The 18,832-nt window shown below is 51.5% G+C and overlaps 1 protein-coding gene across 2 annotated transcripts; it reads right to left on the bottom strand.

Moving 5' to 3' along the window:
• Positions 1-3,230: 3,230 nt before the first annotated feature.
• COPZ2 (coat protein complex I subunit zeta 2) lies at positions 3,231-12,823 on the bottom strand. Of its 2 annotated transcripts, none has more exons than XM_055407662.2 (9): positions 12,684-12,823; positions 11,958-12,032; positions 10,266-10,347; positions 9,484-9,575; positions 9,016-9,071; positions 8,250-8,327; positions 6,163-6,214; positions 5,506-5,544; positions 3,231-3,555 (listed from the first exon to the last, which is right to left on the bottom strand). In XM_055407662.2, the coding sequence occupies exons 1-9, from the start codon at positions 12,792-12,794 to the stop codon at positions 3,508-3,510; spliced, it is 633 nt and encodes a 210-aa protein (XP_055263637.1). In that variant the 5' UTR covers positions 12,795-12,823; the 3' UTR covers positions 3,231-3,507. The 2 variants fall into 2 exon arrangements, with proteins under 2 accessions (XP_055263637.1, XP_055263636.1); XM_055407661.2 differs by lacking the exon at positions 3,231-3,555 and adding an exon at positions 3,562-4,858.
• Between the last annotated feature and the right edge of the window lie 6,009 nt (positions 12,824-18,832).

Genomic DNA, 18,832 nt, shown 5'->3' with positions numbered 1-18,832 from the left:
TTCTGTGGATCCTCATCGAAGATATTTTCCAGTTTTAGTTGATAGAGATAAGGAAGGGATTAGGAAACAGATGAGGATCATACAAATGTTGATGACAGAGTACAATCTGGCAGCCATTTGATGAATTTATTTTTTCTTTTGTCATGAAGTATGATTTACCTACAGGAAAGAACAAGTCTTAAGCACAAACTGAATTTTTAACACCACTGAGATCAAAATAAAGAACACAATTTTATTGCAAAAGGTATTTCTACCTTGAAATATGTCATCCCTTTTCTCCTTTCAATCCTCCACCCCACCCCACTGCCACCTCTGGGCCCAAACACTTGCTTATCAGTCTCCCTCCTCTTCTTTCCCTACTGCCTGGCTTCTGGCAAACACTCAAATATTTGAGTGAACGAAAGGAATGTGCGAATATCGTTAAATGAAGGAGGCCCAGTTTGGAGTGAAAGTGAGGTCCGTAGGGTTGTGCCCAAAATGCTTTGGGTAAATGATTCTATTTTGACTACATCAGGTTCCGGAATTAGAGAGTATCTACGAGAAATCAGGGGGAAGATTTTTTTTTCCTCTGTAGAGTTTAAAGGGAGATTGAGAGCACAGAAAGTTTGATCCTTAACCCTGTCTCCAGATCATCCACCAGCCCACTCCCATCCCTGAATGGTCCAGCCTTTGCCAAACTGAGCCACGAAGCAGACACCCTCCCGGCCGAGGTCCAGTCAGCGGGGAGCCATCCGTCACTGTCTGGATACGGGCCAATCCGACCAGCTCAGCCTTCCTGCCAGCCAATGGCCGGAAAGCAGAGGGCGAGGGGAGCTAGAGAGGGGGCCGTCGGCTCAGTCCGGTATAAAGCGGGGTCCAAGGGGCTGGCGGTACTACCTCTGTGTCCCTAGCTCGGTCTAGGTGTGGATAGCGTCGCCCCTACATCTGAGCCCGGGGCCAGTGTTTCAGTGTGCGCCCTCCGGCTGGGTTACTGACGTCCCCGGTGCCAATTCACAGGAGGAAAAGGGGCGCCCTGAAGCCCCTTACCCACAGACCCTCGAGACCCGCGGGCTAGCCCACGAGGGCAGAAAGGAGCCCAGGGGTTCAGGGGTTGAGAGCAGACGGCGCCCCCACCCTGGCGTGCTGCGCGCGCCAGGCCGCGCTCACATAGGGGAGCGGGGGAGGCAGGGCCAGCGGGCAGAACTCGAACCCGACAACCAGGCCCGCGGTTCTGGCGGCCCCGCCGGGCTGCGGGCGCCGAGAAGGGGTTGGGGGTGCAGTAGGCCTGTCCGCCTCAGCCTCGGGAGAGCCAGGCCTGCAACCTTGGAGTCCCGGACCCTCATTCTGCCGGCGCTCCCCGGACCCCCCGGATTCGCCCCCCGAGGTTCCGCGCAGCCGTCTGAGCTGCCCCTTCTCCCCCGCGGGCGTGGCTCGGCTGCTTCGCTGCAGCCCCCCTCCCCAGAGTCCTTTGTCCATAAAGGGCAAGGACACCTCTCTGGTTGCCTCTCTGCATTGCCACGCCCCCTCTACTGATTCCCCTTAACCCAGTGTAGTCCCTGTGTGGGCGAGGGGGTCGGACGACTCTAGGATTGGGAGCGTGGGGAAGCCGCCTCTTTCCAGCGGTCCCGGCTCTGCGGAAACTGTCGTAAATACATTAACCTTTCAGAGCCTCGGTGTGCCTCTACGTAAAATGGGCAAGCACCGCATAGTCCACAGTATTCGGTGAGCCAGTTTGTGTGAAGTGCCGGGCCTTCCTATTCCAGTCCCTGCACAAATGAAATTGCAGGACCCAGCTGGGCGCGAAGGGTTACTAGGAAGCGAATTTGCCCCTCCGGTTCTTGCGGTCATTTAGAGGCGGTGGATGGAGCCGGACACCGGATGAAGCCCAACATTAACCAAAGTATTTCTGGAAAATCTCTCATTTCCCGTCGCCACACTGGCCCCTGAACTCTACAGCACTTATCTGCACATTTTTTTTCTTTTCTTTTTCAGGGTTGCATTATTTATTAGAATGGTTGTGTACAAAGTGTTTATAATCTATGTTTACATAACTGTATTATTTTCTCTAATTACAAAAGTAGGCAGGCCCATTTATAAATATCCATTGTAGAGTTTTCTTATAATGTAGGACTTGCTGACACGCAGGGACTGCTTCTACCAACACCCAGGGTCTGTCACTTTCAGCAGACGCAGGCGGAAATTCGTGAGCAGTGCCTTCAGCTGAGCTCGCAGGGCGGGTCCAGCCCGCTGGTTTCTAGGGCAACGCCCTGCCGCTAAATTTGGAGGCCAGAGATTAACTCGCGGGAGTAGGGGTCTGTCCCACCCTGGAGGCGGAGTTAGTAGGGGGCGCGGGACTCGGAGGAAGCGCGTTCACCGCTTTTCCCTCCAGGTGGCGCTATAGGATCGTGGATAAAGTCGCAGGACCCGGCTCCCCGCGGCGGTGGGCGCCTAGGGGCGGAGCCAAGGCGGGGCGTGAACTTGCATCTGCAGTTGGCTCTGGATCTGGGGAAACTAGCGATCCCGGGCCGAAAGTTAGACACTCTCAGGGACTTCTGTACGTCACGCAGAAAAGGGGAAAGGGGGAGGTTCTGGAACAGGGAGAGAGAAGAGGAGTCGTGACCCCCGAAAGTCACTTCATCTTTCCCATCTGCCTATAGGATCCCTCTCCTGTACCTGCAATTCTTCTCACCCTCGGGCGCACTAGGTGCTCTGAACACAAACGCAAGGTGGGAGCTGGGCCGGTGTCTCCTCACCCCTAGTATCTGGGCCTAGCCAGGCTTGCAGCGCTCTAGTACCCAGGGTATATGCCAGCATTGGATTTCCGCGGCAACTTCCCGAGCAAGCCAAGAAAAACAGGCGTGCTGTTCCTCAGTTTGTCCAGAGGAAGCCTTTACGCCCTTCCCTTCTGGAGGCTGAGAATGGAAAAAGTGAGCTGAAGAATCCCAGTGCGGCCACCATGTGTGTAGAATCTTTTGCTCTTTTCTTCCCAAATGCACCACTTCTCCCATTGTGACTCTTCCACCCTGTCACAATCATACCTAGCCCTCCACACCAGGTGTAGGGCCCCAGTGTCAGTGACACACCCCCTCACAAGTTAAATCGTCTCCTTTCCCTTCACCCACTTCCTCCCCAATCACACAACCACAAAGATACACCTAGTACTGGGCATCCGGAAGATGCTGTAGAGTGCAGAAGCCCTTATCAGAACACACACACACTTCCCAGGCCAAAAGAGAAAGACACCATTGTCAGGAGACAAAAGCAGGTTTATTTGAGCTCTGGGGCCAGGGACGCCTAAGGTGTGAGTTAAGGCAACTCAGTTGGTTCTCAAGGCCCAAAGGGCAGGCCAGGGCAGGGAAAAGGGTTGACTCAGTATTGAAGCCAAATCTCTGCATTTCAAGTCCCTGGCCAGAGACTGCGGGAGTCAGTTCTGGGAGGGCCTGGGTTTCTAGTGTTCCCTGGGGTCTCTGTGCTTTTGCTAGGATTGGGGGAATGGTCTGGGGGCAGGGAGCCTTGAATGCACAGCCTTCATTTCAGTAACGACCATTTAATTTGTTCCTTGGCAGACTGAAGAACCTGGGTAGGGCGAGGTGTGGAAGGTTGAGAGAATTACTGGGTGGAATTAAAGTACATTAACAGTGCAGTGGCGGGTTGGGTGTCCTGGTGATCCCGGGTCACTAGGTGGCAGCAGCTCATCTCTGCCTGCTTTAAGGCGGGCTGGGCCATCAAGATGGAAAGAGCCGCCCAACTGGCTGCAGCCAGCAACCAGCCCAGATGGGAGCTGGCCCAGCCAGCCCTCTGGTTCCGGCATCTGCAGCCCTGGGTGTGGCAGCAGCCTTGTCTCCCCAACACCATGCCATGAAAGCTTCCACCCGCAGTGCCACGTCCAGGCAGAGGCGGGCCCAGGCCTGACATTTCCTGTGCCCAGACACCTCAGCAAACCCCTAGCTCTAGGTTTGGCTGGCAGTTAAGTCCTCAACACCCCACCCCAAGCTGCTGCTGATGTGGCACAGCTGGCAAAGGGCTCCTGGGCAGGCTCTGCTGAAGGCCACCTGCACTCAGATGTGTTCACTTTCACATCCTGCTGCGGAAACCACCTCAGTCCCACATTTACACAGATCCATGCAACTGTAAACACACCATGTGAACACAGTGCAGACCCCACCTACGTCCCTCAGTTTGTCCCTCCAGCCATCAAGCCTGACTCCCACCCGAAGCAGGCTGACCCCACACTGTATGTCCCTTCCTCCTTCCCACTCCCCCTCCTCTCTCAGGGACAGCTTGGACCTGGAGTTCTCCTGCAGTTCTCAGTAAAGATCTCCCTTTCTCCTTATTTCATCTCCCATTCACTACCTGCACATCCCTTGCTGTTTACTCAAGAATTCCATTAAAAGTGCTATGTCTTCATTCTTTCCCCCTATGGAAAACAGGATGTATGCTAAGAGCTTTCCATGCTTTAGCTCATCTAATTTTCATAACAACTCTATAAGGAGTGTTCTGTGATTATGCGAGACCCAGAGAGGTAGAATAACTTGCCCTAGGCCACCCAGCTTGAGGATGGTAAGGCAGAACACTACATCCTTTGGATGACTCACACCAGCGCCCCTGTTCTTATCGACTCTGCTCACTGCCCCTTAACCTCTTTAGCCCTGAAAGTTGCCATGTGGCTGCATTCATCTCATCAGGGTAGGAGGAGGCAAGGAGAACTGGGAAGGGAGAGGCCGCGTCAGCATGAAGGGCAGGTACAGCAAAGGGCACCACACCTGGAGCCCCACATGGAATGGCATGGGCCCATCTCAGCATTGGCCACTACAGCACGAGGTAGTTAGTGCCAGGGCAGGAAGCTCCATAAAAGCAGGATTAGTCTGGGCAGAGAAACCTGCGGGTAGACAGAATGGAGGTCAAGCCTGACAAGGAGGAAGTTTGAGCAGCTGGGAAACCAGTCAGGCCGTAGATCTAGAAACCTCAGCCCTGTCCCACATGCACCCTCAGACAGGACCATGCAGGGGACTGGCGGGCATGGACTTTTCCACACTCAGGTCACTCAGGGACAAGGTGCAGCCCAAACTGGCTGTGCCAGCGGTGAGAATGAGATCCCATGGTGGATTTAAGTGTCTGTTAACAACCTCAGTGTGGACCCTAAAGAGCAGGGATGAGGGGTTAGAAGAAAACTCCTATATGGGATCCTTTCCAAAGGCCTGAGCCCCCACACTGCTTGGGGAACAAATGACCCAGCCATCTACAGTGTGGGCAGCTCCTCCTGGGCTTTGACCCAACTACACCCAGCTAGGAGATAAGGTGAACTGCTGGGAAGGCATCATCATTTATTAATACCCAAGCTCCACATTACCATGGGGACCCTGGCAGCCTCCAGTGGACTGTCTCCAAGAGGTGGCCTGATATAGTCATCCCTTCCCTCCTGCATCCCTGACTTCTCTGCCTGGAGCGCCCCACTGGGTCCCCCTGGGATGCTCTGTTCTCCTCCCTCTAGCCCATCTCTGGCCAAGGCAGATGGAGAGGGCCTACCTGGGCCACACTGTGTTCAGTCAAGCCGCTGTCATCTGCCTATGGGGGAAGCAGAATCAAGGTGGTCAGGCCAGGGCAAGGGTAGCGGGTGAAGAAAGACAGGTGAGAGAAAGGAGCTTGTGGGTGGTGAGTGGATGCTGTGATCAGGGGATCCAGAACTGCATGTGTATCACTTAGTGGAAGTTCTAGAGCCCTTGGAAGCATGCATCCTCAGGGATGGCCCTGGGACACAGTGGGTGGAGAGTGAGGGGGATTAAAAATGACAGGAAAGGTTTCATCCAAACATGAGAAGCCAAACTGGGCGGGGAGATTCCATCTCTTCCCCTCCAAGGCCTAGTTCAAGGCAAGGCAGCCACCAGGTGTCTCTGTGAGGATTTATTTATTTCCTCTGTCTGTACTTCCCACCAGGGAGAATGGTGAGGTATTTGTAATTGGCCAAGGGAAAAGGAAAGAGATCTCTTTTACTGGCCGTCATCCCTCCAAACTGCTGCTCCCCTCCAGAAGTGCATCAACCCAGTGGCTGCTTCTGCTAGAGGAGCTTGGGTTCCCACCATCCGGGTTCCCTTTGCCCAGACACAGGGAGGACAGGAAGTACAGAGGATGGGAAGGGTAGCCTGGAGGAGATGGGAGTGAGGGGGGATGCAGGATGACTCTTACCCTAAAATTCACTTTCTGGATCACTTGCTGGGGGTCACTCTCCAGAATCACACTACAAAGTGGGAGAGAAATGAGGAGGAAAATCAGTCTCATGCTTTCCTTGGACTCCACTCCCTGCTAAGCCCTTCGCTTCCCTGCCATATCCTGCAACATCCCCCCTCCAAGGTACTTGGCCCACCCATACTCCTCAAGCCAGAACTCTCCCTCACCATGGAGCCCTGATTCTCACATACTTTGTCATCACTGGGTAAACACTTAAGAGATCAGACCAGGGTAGTCCAGTTTAGATCGATCAGATTGTCAAAAGCAGGGGCTCAAAAACTGACAGCTCTAGAAAGTTCACTTCACATCTGGGATGAAGGGATGAATTCAGATGCAGTGAAGGAAGAGAAGCCCCCGGGGGTTCCTATCTGGTTTCACTATTATTTTCTGCCATGCGGTTATGCTATACATGAAAGAAATGGAACTGCAAAATCAGAATCTACCTTCCCTTTTTTTCTTTAACCTTCCCTTTTGACAGACCCAATTATGGAGGAGTTTCTCAGCTAACTGGCACTCTTTCATGAATTTCTTGGCTAGCTGGCACTCTTTCATGATGCCCTGGGGGGTATGCAGGGGGGAAAGAGTTGGTCACTGTGGGTGAGAAAGGGTCCACAGGAATTGAGTGACTGCTCCTCCTCACTGGGTAAGCCTCCTATAGGGCAGAAGGAAGTGAACAAACATTTCTTGAGACCTTCTCCCAGGCTCATCACACGTGCACTTGCAGCCCCAAGTCCCTCACCAGAGGTCCTTTAGAGCGAGCATTCCAGGCCAAGGTTCAGGACCAAATGTTGCCTCCACTAATGCTTCCCTGTTTTCACTGGAGGGAAAGGGGGTCAGAGACTGGGCTTTCTAGGGATACAGATGGGAAGCTGATAAAACTTACAATTTCCCTTGTGAAGGCCCTGCACCTCATTTTATATTTGTAACTGTATGTGTGTGTTCCTTGAAGAAGTTCCACCAAATTTTATATACAATCTGTATACAAATTTTTATATACAAATTGTATACAGTTTTTATGTTCCACAAAACCTGGTCTTATTTCCTTCACTATTGGGTCCTAGCAATTAGCACAAGGCCTTGCAACAGCAGCAGCAGGTAGTCAACAGCTGTAGAGGAAGCACTGCTCTCCAATGGAGGGAGGGAAGGCAGGAAGAACCCCACGGGACCCCATCTCTTGGAGCCCCTGTCCCCGAGCAATGTGTTTCAGTGCCATGGAAAGAACACAATCTTTGGAAACATGCACAAGTTTTAGATCTTGGCCCTGCCACCCCTAGTCATGTGACCTTGGGCAAGTCACTTAAATCTCTGAGCCTCTGTTTCCTCATCTGTTAAATGCATGTAATCACAGGCATATGGATGTCTCCATTATCCTTTGCCCCAGAGCCAGAACTTCTTTTTCTCCTTGAATATTGCCCAAACCCCCCCCATGGAAATTCACTAACCTACCTCTCATAAGAGCTCCCAGCTTCCTAAGACTATAATCTTACACCAATAAGAGGAGACAAGATTTACTGAAGGAGAACGATGGACTTCACCTGCATCACCTCATTTAATCCCACATCCTTTGAGGCAGTTTCCTTACTGTCTCCATTTCAAAGCTGGGGAAAGTAAGGAAAATAAGCAACTGGCCCAGGTCACATGTGCAGCTGATGTTGGAGGGAACCTCTAAGAGTGAGAGGTGTAGCTGCCGCAGGGCTCTGCCTGAATGAAGTCTTTCCAGGAAGGGCGGGTGTCTGTGCTGCCTGCTTCTCCGGGGCATTGGAGAGCAAACCATTCCCCCAAAACCTTGCCTGGTCAACAGTCAGCCAAAGTTTGACATCAGATTCCTTTCTTAAGTGCTTGACTTTGGCTAACATTGAAGTCAACTTCCATCATCATGAGTGGGGTTGGGGGATGGGATCACAGGGAATATGCTGGAGAAAGCAAGGGAGAAGCTGGTCAGAGAGCCAACAACATACTGGGTGCAACCTAGAGCTGACGACCCTCAAGGCCACCTCCCGCTGCGAGGGCTCCTGACCAGCCCCTTTTCCTCTCCCACTCCTCACCCGCCATCCACAATCTCATCCACTACCAGGAAGGCTCCATCCATGTTCTCTAGCAACCAGCGCTTCTCCACATTCTTCCTGAAAGAAGACACAGCTCTGGAACCTCCCTGTGGCATGGCCAGGAGAAGCTGGGTCCTTGCCTTAGTGAGGTAGACCCGCCCTCTCCAAAGACTGCCTCATTCCCCACCCTCCAGCCCCTGTCCCCCCACAAGCATAGGGAAGGAGAATGTCAAGGGCAGTGAAGGTGGCACCTGGGGAAGGGATTCCTGAGCAGAGGACAGGTCAGCCCCTCATGCTCAACTCTACCCACGCCGCCCCCCGCCACTTTTGGGCACTGATCCTATTTCCACCCTAAAGCAGTTCAGGTACTACAGCACTACTGGAGTTACACATGTCGACTGTAAACACTTATTTTTGGTTATCCGCGTTTGATTTACCCAGGCCTGTTCACTGGAGTAGACACCAGATCACTGAATGGGAATGGAGGGAAAATCACCCTGAGCGTCAAGTCAAAAAACCTTGAACTTGAATCTTGGTTCTAATATAAACAACCTGTAACCTCAGGCAAATCACTTAGCGTCTCCAGACTTCATCTTCTGGCCATACCATTGTTTGATCAGGTAAAGGGCAGGGGCCTTGCAGGAAGTTTCTCTGGCTCCAGATTTCATCTTGTGGAGACTTAAGGAGAAAAGCAGGGAACCATCCTGCCTGTGATGTACCAAGGTCCGGGGGATGGGATCCTCTGAGGACAGAGGACCTCACTCACCTTAGCACGTGGTTCAGGGACTCAAACAGGCAGGTGAGAACAGACATGAGCATCAGCTGGTGAGGAGGGGATATGGGAGGAGGAAAACAAGAGAGACTGAGGTTGAGAAGGCCAGAAGGAAACCTCAGAACCTGACTGTTGGACAGCTGCCCCTCTTTAGGGAGGACAAGGCTGGAGCCTGGCTGCAACTTGACCTGAGAAGGTCCCTCCCTGTGTTTGAATTGGGAAGCACTGGAGTGCCTGCTATAGCACACTGAAATATCCTTCTCCAGTACCATTTCTGGTACCCAAGGAATCAAAGGAGAATCATGGATATACATTGTTCTACAAAGAACCATTCTGGAGGCTCCCAGCTCCCCAAAATCTAGAAGCAGGGGTACCAAGGGTGAACTGCCCAGCTTCTACCCCAGACTCCAAGCCACTCTCCCACAGAGAGCCCCTCCTGTCTCCTCAACCTCCTGAATTCACCTCATTCTCGTAGGATGAGCCCACCACATACAGGAAGAGGTCAATGCTGCTCTTGTAGACGATGGTCATGCCCCCGAAAAATGCAATCTCACCTAGAAGAGAAACGGGGTCTCAGTTCTGGTCACCTCTGCCTGGCCCCTCCTGCCCATCTCCAGCTCTGCACCTCTCCCCCTATTTCCTTCTTATTCCTAAGAACCCTTGCAAAGGAAATTCCAGTCCAGTCCAATGATTAGGACTCTTCATTGCCAAGGGCCCAGGTTCAATCCCCAGTCTGGGAACTAAGATCTCACAAGCAGTGGCCAAACAAAAGAAGAATCCTTGCAAAGACTAGAACCCTTTGAAAGACTTGCACTAGGGATACTACCATTGGGCTACTCTGTGTCCCTGCTCCAACCCTCTACTTCATTCCTAGCACCTGACTGCCTCATTCTGAGAAGTCAACAAACCTGGTTCAAGGCTGACCTTTCACCCACCATGTGCAATGCCTCTGACCAGCCCCAGACTGGCAGTGGCCTCTTCCACTGAGAGGAGTCCATGCATGCCAGAAGCAGGTAGGTGGGAGCAGGTGGCAGTGGGGTGTGTCTGTGTGTATGCTGTTGACAGGGAGGAGGGTGAAGGTTCACGAGAAGGGAAGAGAGAACAGCTGGGAAGGGGAGGAAAAAGCACCTCTGAAGAAAAGGGGATGGCCTGTGGGTATGTGAGGCCAACAGGGACAGCTGTGTCCAGAGGGAGATGACAGTGTGCATCTGAGAGTTCTGTGCAAGGAGGAGGAGGACACTTACTGTCAGTTCGGCTGGTCTTGTTGAAGACGTTTTTCTCGAAGGCCATCTGCTCTTTCATGGAGGGGAATGTGTCATCATAATACTAGGAGGAAGGGAAGGTGAAAAAGTGACAGCCATTCCACAGGGTCTGGCTCCTCCCTGGATGGGTGGCAGGGAATGGTGGCTGCTGGCCAAGTGGGACCCTGCTGCCATGCCCCCTCTCCTCTTAACTGCCCTCTACGCCCGTCTGCTCACTATTTCCCCCTAAACACAAATTCTGAGCAAAGAGAGTCATAAAAAGGATAGGAATTTTGAGGCCTGCTTTTGGAGTCCCGTCCTGATTTCTTGGAGGCCTCTGTACATTCAGCAGGTGACTCAGGTGATCACTAGGCCACACTATTTCTACACTAACCTGAGTCTACAGGAAAGAAGGCAGAGCCAGGGCTCTTTACTACAATAATATCACAACAGTTTATTATCCACATATATGGATGGGGTAACCTCCCTGACACCTCACAGTTGAAGGGACAGAGCTGGGATTCAATGCCAACGATGGTCTGACTTCAGACAGGATTATGGTGAAGATCCCCTGGAGAAGGAAATGGCAACCCACTCCAGTATTCTTGCTTGGGAAATCCCACGGATGGAGGAGCCTGGTGGCTACAGTCACAAGAGTTGACACGACTTAGCGACTAAACAACGACAACTATGGTGAAGATGAACTAACTGAGAGCTCCTGGCACACACTGCCTAATGAAATCAATGCTGTTTTGTTGGGTTTGATGAGACTCTGACTCAGTTCCTGCATTTGCACATGGATGTGATCTGCTGGGAGGAGGCCCTGGAACCTTTAGTTGCTGAGCTACCTCTGACCATCTGCTGGGGCAAGGGACGGTCAGCTCAGCTTCCATTTTCTGAATGTAGATTTTGCCACCTAGTGCCCCATCTGCAGGCAAATTAGTGGTCTCCCTGCCAGGCAATGCTGTGGTGAACAGGCTCATTGCAATGTCATGAAGACAAAAAGTTTCAACCTAAACAAGCTAAAAAGTCTGTATTGCATTTCATAGCTAGTTTAGGTGTTACAGCCTCACTGCAGTTAATTGTGTTGATAGTAGATATTTATTTTTGGATTATTCTAGTTTGGTTTGTCCTGGTCATGGTCACTAGCATATATACCAGATAACTGAATAGTTGGTTCAGGGAAAGTCATCCTCCTGAGCTTCAAGTCAAAATACCCGAGTTTGGATCCCTGCTCTGATGTTAGTACCTGTGACTCCAGGTAACTCTTTTAGCTTCTCTAGACTACATTTTCCTCATTTATCAAAGAGTTGAATTAAAATCTGGTCTGTAAAATTCTATCTGTTCTAAATCCTTAGTGTTTACCAAGCTGTAGAAGCAAAGCAGAGGTTACTTGTTCAGAATTGGTGGACCAGGAATCCAGGGTCCCAGGCCAATGTAAAGGATAGTGAGAAGACATTCTGGGGAACCTGAGTAGAAACAGAGGAGACAGCCTCTCCCCCCTTTGTGGCCAGCAGTCCCCAAGGCAGGAGGATGGACAGAATGACCTTTGGAAGGGTCTCAGCTGAGCTGCTCTGTGTTGCAGAGCACACAGTGGGGTCTCTCCTGCCAGGTGAGTCAGCTGGGTGGGGACTGCTGGACTTGGGCCTGTGGCACAGTGTCTTCAGGGGCCCTCCGGTGAGGGTGGGAGGTTACCTTGGCCAGCAGGCGGTGTCCGTCATTATCTAGGATGAAAACAGCCTTGATGGTGTAGAGGGAAGGTTCCTGCAACTGACATGGGGGAGAGCTTTGTTGGCCCCTAAGCCGGTGCAGACCCCTGTCATTGGCTCCACGGGATCTGCTGGTCCCAGGGGTCCATCCTCAGGCCAGCGACCCCAGCCCCAAAAGTCCACAGCTCGTTCTGGCCCAACCCTATGCCACATGGACCACTCGGGTGCCCGCTCCCCTCCCAGGCAGATGTCCCACTGCAGGCCCCGGGTGGGCGCTGTGCCCATTGGGTGCAGAAGGTCCGTCCGGGCCCAAGTTCTGTCATGCACTGACTGCTCCAGAGCCCGAGTCGGAGTGTATCACAGAACCTGGGCCGGGGGGACAGCAGCGCCGAGCTCCTCCCGCGGCCCCCGGCGCCCTGGCCCGTCGGGCTCCAGAAGCACGCACGTCAGCCCGCCGCCCGGGCGGCCCCGCGCTCCCTAGCCCTCCGGGAGAGTCGCAACCCAGCCGGGCCGAGCCGTCCCCCGCCCGCTCCGACTGCTCCAGAACTTCGCCCACGCGGACGCCGCACCGGCCTCCTCCCGCGTCGGCGCGGAGGAACTTTCCTGCCCGCGCGGACGCCGCCCCTTCCAGGCCGGTCCCGGCCGCACCGAGCTCCCCGGCGCCCGACCCGGGAGCGGCGCCCCCCGGCCCCTGGCGCCGCCCGCTCCGTACCCGCAGCCCCGCGGGCTCCCCAGCTCGGGCGGGCGGCGCCGGGCCCCCAGTTGGGGCGGCCGCGGCCCCCTCCCCCGGGTGCGGACGTGGCCAGGCCTCCGGCCGTTGCATTCCGCTCGCCGCCTCGCGCTGACAGCGCCGCCCCGCCCCGCCCCGCGCCCCCCGGGCCGCCGCCGCTCCTCCCCGGCGGCCGCCGGCCTCGCGCCCGCCCCTCTCAGCCCCTCCGCGCGTGTCCTTCCTTTCCCCGAGGCCCTTCCCTCCTCTCCCTTTCCGCCCTCTCCGCCCTGCGCTCACACCCCAGCTCTCTTTCCCCTGGCTCGCCTTCCCCTCGCCCTCCTCGCTCCCTCAAAGCCCAGAGCTCCTTGCATCCTCAGTTTGTCCCAAGACCGGCCCCCTTTCCCCCTCCTGCCTTCTCTCTGGCTTGTGGGTTTGGTTTGCACCGACGTCCACAGGCTGCCCTGAGGCCGTCAGAAAACACAGGCAAAGTCCAGTTTGTCTCTTGACTTCTGGTAGGTACCGTTGGCACACACACATCAGGTCATCCTTTGGACTTCAGAGACAGGTCCGAGCAGCGGGAGCAGATGAGGACAGCTCTAGAGAGACCCCTCTGTGCAGTAGAGTTTCTCTCATGCCTCTCCCGCGACTTGGGGAAGGGAGCCATGGTGCCCGGACACCTCTGCAGACACGGACACAATCTGCAGTGAGGCAGATACCCAGCAGTACAAATGTGCCACCTGTGAATGGCATCAGGCTTTGCCATGCTTTGGTTCCTTTGGCCTAGGTATACTAGGTGATTTAATCACTATGTCGTGTCTGACTCTTTCGAACCCAAAGACTGTAGACCACCAGGCTCCTCTGTTCATGGAGTTTTCCAGGCAAGAATACAGAAGTGGGTTGTCATTTCCTTCTCCAAGATCTTCCCAACCCAGGGATTGAACTCTTGTCTCCTGCATCAGAAGCAGATTCTTTACCCGAGCCACTGCTGCTAAGTTGCTTCAGCCCTGTCCGACTCTGTGTGACCCCATAGATGGCAGCCCACTAGTCTCCTCTGTCCCTGGGATTCTCCAGGTAAGAATACTGGAGTGGGTTGCCATTTCCTTCTCCAATGCATGAAAGTGAAATCGCTCAGTTGTGCCCGACTCCTAGCGACCCCACGGTCTGAAGCCTACCAGGCTGCTCCGTCTATGGGAGTCTCCAGGCAAGAGTACTGGAGTGGGTCACCATTGCCTTCTCCACCAGAGCCACTGCTGCTGCCACCAAGTCGCTTCAGTCGTGTCCGACTCCGTGCGACCCCATAGACGGAAGCCCACCAGGCTCCCCCTTCCCTGGGATTCTCCAGGCAAGAACACTGGAGTGGGTTGCCATTTCCTTCTCCAATGCATGAAAGTGAAAAGTGAAAGTGAAGTCGCTTAGTCGTGTCCGACTCTTAGCGACCCCATGGATTGCAGCCTACCAGGCTGCTCCATCCATTGGATTTTCCAGGCAAGAGTACTGAAGTGGGGTGCCATTGCCTTCTCCGACCTGAGCCATTAGGAAAGCCCATTAAGTATACTAGAGGGCTTCAGCTTCAGAATCCTCAAGACTAGTGGTAAATTATCAGTACTTAGGCATTTACCTATCACTATAGTCAAAATTCTCCAAGCCAGGCTTCAACAGTATGTGAACCGTGAAATTCCAGATGTTCAAGCTGGATTTAGAAAAAGCTAAGGAACCAGAGATTAAATTGCCAACATCTGTTGGATCATCGAAAAAGCAAGAGAGTTCCAGAAAAACATATACTTCTGCTTTATTATGCCAAAGCCTTTGTGTGGATCACAATAAACTGTGGAAAATTCTTAAAGAGATGGGAATACCAGACCACCTGACCTGCCTCCTGAGAAATCTGTATGCAGGTCAAGAAGCAACAGTTAGAACTGGACATCGAACAACAGACTGGTTCCAAATTGGGCAAGGAGTACGTCAAGGCTGTATATTGTCACCCTGTTTATTTAACTTATATGCAGAGTACATCATGAGAAATGCTGGACTGGATGAAGCACAAGCTGCAATCAAGATTGCTAGGAGAAATATCAATAACCTCAGATATGCAGATAACACTACCACTTATGGCAGAAAGCAAAGAACTAAAGAGCCTCTTGATGAAAGTGAAAGAGGAGAGGGAAAAGGTGGCTTAAAACTCAACATTCAGAAAACTAAGATCATGGCATCCGGTTCTATCACTTCATGGCAAATAGATGGGGAAAAAATGGAAACAGTGACTATTTTCTTGAGCTCCAAAATCACTGCAAATGGTGACTGCAGCCATGAAATTAGAAGACGCTTGCTCCTTGGAAGAAAAGCTATGACCAACCTAGACAACATATTAAAAAGCAGAGACATTACTTTGAGACAAAGGTCTATCTAGTCAAGGCTATGGGTTTTCCAGTAGTCATGTGTGGATGTGAGAGTTGGACTATAAAGAAAGCTGAGTGCTGAAGAATTGATGTGTTTGAACTGTGGTGTTGGAGAAGACTCTTAAGAGTCCCTTGGACAGCAAGGAGATCCAACCAGTCCGTCCTAAAGGAAATCAGTCCTGAATATTCATTGGAAGGACTGATGCTGAAGCTGAAACTCCAATATTTGGCTACCTGATGCAAAGAGCTGACTCATTTGAAAAGACCCTGATGCTGGGAAGGATTGAAGGCAGGAGGAGAAGGTGACAACAGAGGATGAGATGGTTGGCTGGTATCACCAACTCAGTGCACGTTGTGTTTGAGTAAACTCCTGGAGGTGATGAAGGACAGGGAGGCCTATTGTGCTGCAGTCCATGGGGTCACAAAGAATCGGACATGACTGAGCACCTGCACTGAAGTGATAGGCATGCATTTTACAGTTAAGCTCTTTAAGGTACATTATATAACTCACACCTATGAGGTAGGTGTTCTCACCCCCATTTTAAGGAAGGGAAACTCAAAGATTTTGTGTGATCTTTCAAGATCCTTTAGTTAATCAATAGTTGAATGGAGGTGGAACCCAGGTTTCAGACCAAGAATTTCTTCTCCACTCCTCTCTTCAGGTCGTCTTATGTTGAGTACCACACTCACTTATCCCCTGTGACTGGGGAATGAGGGTTTCCTCTGCTGAATAGTATCAAGCTATCTCATTCATTTCAGCTTCAATGTCATCACCAAAAGGCCGTTTCGAACAACCACCAACTCTAACTTGATAGGTCTTTGCTGTCCCTTTGTGTCTCAGCACCCTACTTTTGTTGTACTTAATCTCTAAATACCATTTTTACTAATTTGTTTACAAACGTGTGGTCCTTCTCTGCACCAGGTGTTATGTCCTACAGAAATAGTGTGCCTGTGGAATCCCTGGTGCCCCAAACAGGGCCTGGCACATGACAGGTTCAATGAAACCATTTATGTGCTGCACAAATATTTATTGTTTACCATGTCCCAGTTGCTTTTTTAGTCACTGGGACACAATAGCAGCCAAAGTAAACAAAATCTTTGCTCTCATGGAGCTTATTCAAGTATTTGTGTGTGTGTGTATGCATTTTTGTGCAATACCCACAGTACAGATACATGAATAAAATAGTAATATTTGAATTAGTGGTAAGCACTATGTGAAGAAAGGGACTTCCCAGGTGGTGATACCTACCTGCCAATACAGGAGATGTTTAAGAGATGCAGGTTCGATCCCTGGCAGGGAGATCCCCGGAAAAGGACATTGCAACCCACTCTAATATTCTTGCCTGGAGAATTCTCCTGGACAGAACTTGGAGAGGTGCAGTCCATAGGGTCACAAAGAGTTGGACATGACTGAAGTTACTTAGCATGTGTGCATACTATGAAGAAAACGTGATCTGGAAAGGGTATCAGGAATGTTAGGGGTTGGGGAGAAGCAGGGGAAATTGCCATTTTCATTAGGGTCATTTGAGAAAACCTTCAAGGTGACATTTGAGCAAAGAACTGAAGGAAATGAGGGGAAAAGCCACACGGACATCTGTGGAAACATCTACTGAATGTCTTTTTATGATGATGTAGAAGGCACATCCAGATCTGCCCTGCAGGCTACCAGACTTATAATAAGGAACAGTAATCAATGCTATTTGGCATAATGGGGGGAAAGACAGTATTTTGTTTGGATTCCAGATCATCAGACGTTATGTCAATGATCATGCCAGCTCAATATGTTATTAAAAATCCTGATTTGATTATTTCCATGCTTTAAATATTCTGTGACCTAGTCCATTATTAGTTCATGTTTACAAAGACAGCACCAAAAAGCCTCTGGAGCATTTTCTAGCCTCTGTATAGCGGACAGTACCCACAGTGGGAGATGGTCAGCTTGCAGAAGAGAGGAGATCTAGGAAGATCTAGGAAGACCAGGGATTTAGCAGGTGTGGCTTCCAGTAGAAGAGAGGGAGGAGTTAGTTACAGGAGTCTAGCTGAGAGGACAGAGGGGCTGGGGATGAGAGGAGGCCAGGGAGAGAAGCTTAGGAACCACAAAGTCCTCAGCATCACCACCTTCACCACCTGGGCTGCTATCGTTAACATCATCAGGACTGCTTTACTGCTTAAGTGCCCTGGGAAATAAGTAAATCCAGAGCGCTCAAATAGAACTTTTCAAGGAAGAGATTTCTGCCAATGATGACTCTTCAGTAAACTCCTTCAACAGAGAACCTAGGACTCCTTTCCTTCCTCTGATCCCTTTTCCTCCTCAGGGCCCCTCCATCCTGGGGCACCCCTTTAATGGGGGTTCTGTGTAAACATACAGGTGCAGTGTGAATGGTGTTGGGACAATGGCCCCCACAGAACATTGCCCCACAAGGACTTTAGTGTAAGGCTGACAGCACTTGGGAAGCATGCGAGTGCAGCAGAGAAGTTGCTGGAGAGCCTTCTTGGAATGAAGAAGCCAGAGGTGGGTTCAAAAAGAAAGCGGCTTGCTGTTTCCAGGCTTTCTCCTTCCTTGGGGGTGGGGGGGAGCAGGTTGTGCTGGGAGGAGGTGCTGCGCGCATCTCTAAGCTGCTGGGGTCAGGGGAGAAGCTGGACTCAGAATTGGTCCTGAAAACACACACATATGTCCCTGCCCTCTGGAGTCTCCAGGAGGCTAGTGATTCAAATAGGTTTCCCTCTGGGCTTTGGTTGTATCTTGGAGGTAAGACCATTCCATTTCCTCTGACTCACCCTCCTGCTGCCACATTTCAGTGCTGTCTGTCCTAGGATTTCAGCATCTGTTCTTGTGTGACAAGAAGAAACAGCTCCCTTGGGTAACAGCCTCTCTCTCTCCTTCCTGCTATAATGTCAAGAGGGGGAGGTGTGTGTGCAATGTGAGGTGTGGTTGTATGTGCTTGTGGCATCCTCCAGAGAAAAAACGAAAGCTTCCATCCTTTTTCTGCAGGACAAATTTCCAGTTGACCATCTAAGGACAGCTCTTATATCTTCAACGTTTGGTTTTCTCTGGGATAACCAGGCTGCGAGGTGGGGTGGAGAGAGAGTTGGGCAAGAAAGGGACCTCACCCTTCGCTCTACCCATGCCTGAGTGGCTTTATACACAGGATGGGATTTTCAAACTTGGTGAATATGTACATTATCTCCATTTTATCTCGGAGGGCCCAACTAGTAAGTTTTTGAACGCAGCCGAGTCTAAAACACCCACTTTTCCCACATCACAATAACACCTCACTGACTGTGACATGCCACACTGACAGCTACAGAAAGAAAATTACCCAACACTGTTTGGGACAACATGGTGAGACATACAAGGACCACTGAACTCAGCTTCATAAAATGTTAGACCAAGATGTGAATGATCAGTGACGCATTTTCATTGGATAGGTCCAGGACAAGAACATGTTTGGATTGAGAAAGAACACATCCTAAAGTCAGGTGATGATTCTAGTCTGTGCCCATGATTAGCACTGCTGTTCTTTTTTACTCAACATGGATTCTTGCTCCAAGCTAGTGATTCTCTACTCTGGCTGCACATAAGAATCATCTAAGGAGCTTTTGCAGAATCCTGATGCCCAGGGCTGCTCTGGGAGACTCTGATTTAATTGGTTGGGGGTGGGACGTTGGCACTGATAATTTTTACAAGCTCCCCAGGTGATTCTAATGTGCAGCCAGGGTTGAGAAGCAATATTCTAAGACAGCAGTGGGGGCGGG

Source organism: Moschus berezovskii, chromosome 20, assembly GCF_049115385.1.
Source record: "Moschus berezovskii isolate FMDL1 chromosome 20, NW_MosBer_1.0, whole genome shotgun sequence".
NCBI lineage: Eukaryota > Metazoa > Chordata > Mammalia > Artiodactyla > Moschidae > Moschus > Moschus berezovskii.
Note: the sequence above shows the minus strand (reverse complement) of the source record. Positions and strands in the feature narration are given on the sequence as shown.

What these genes read in the sequence shown, in the direction of transcription:
- COPZ2 (XM_055407661.2), bottom strand. Translation starts at nt 12,794, where the DNA reads ATGCAACGGCCGGAGGCCTGGCCACGTCCGCACCCGGGGGAGGGGGCC. An exon ending in GACACCGCCTGCTGGCCAAG is followed by an intron (nt 10,348 to 11,957) that starts GTAACCTCCCAC and finishes CCTTCCTCCTAG; the next exon opens with TATTATGATGACACATTCCC. An exon ending in CTGAACACAGTGTGGCCCAG is followed by an intron (nt 4,859 to 5,505) that starts GTAGGCCCTCTC and finishes GTCTACCCGCAG; the next exon opens with GTTTCTCTGCCCAGACTAAT.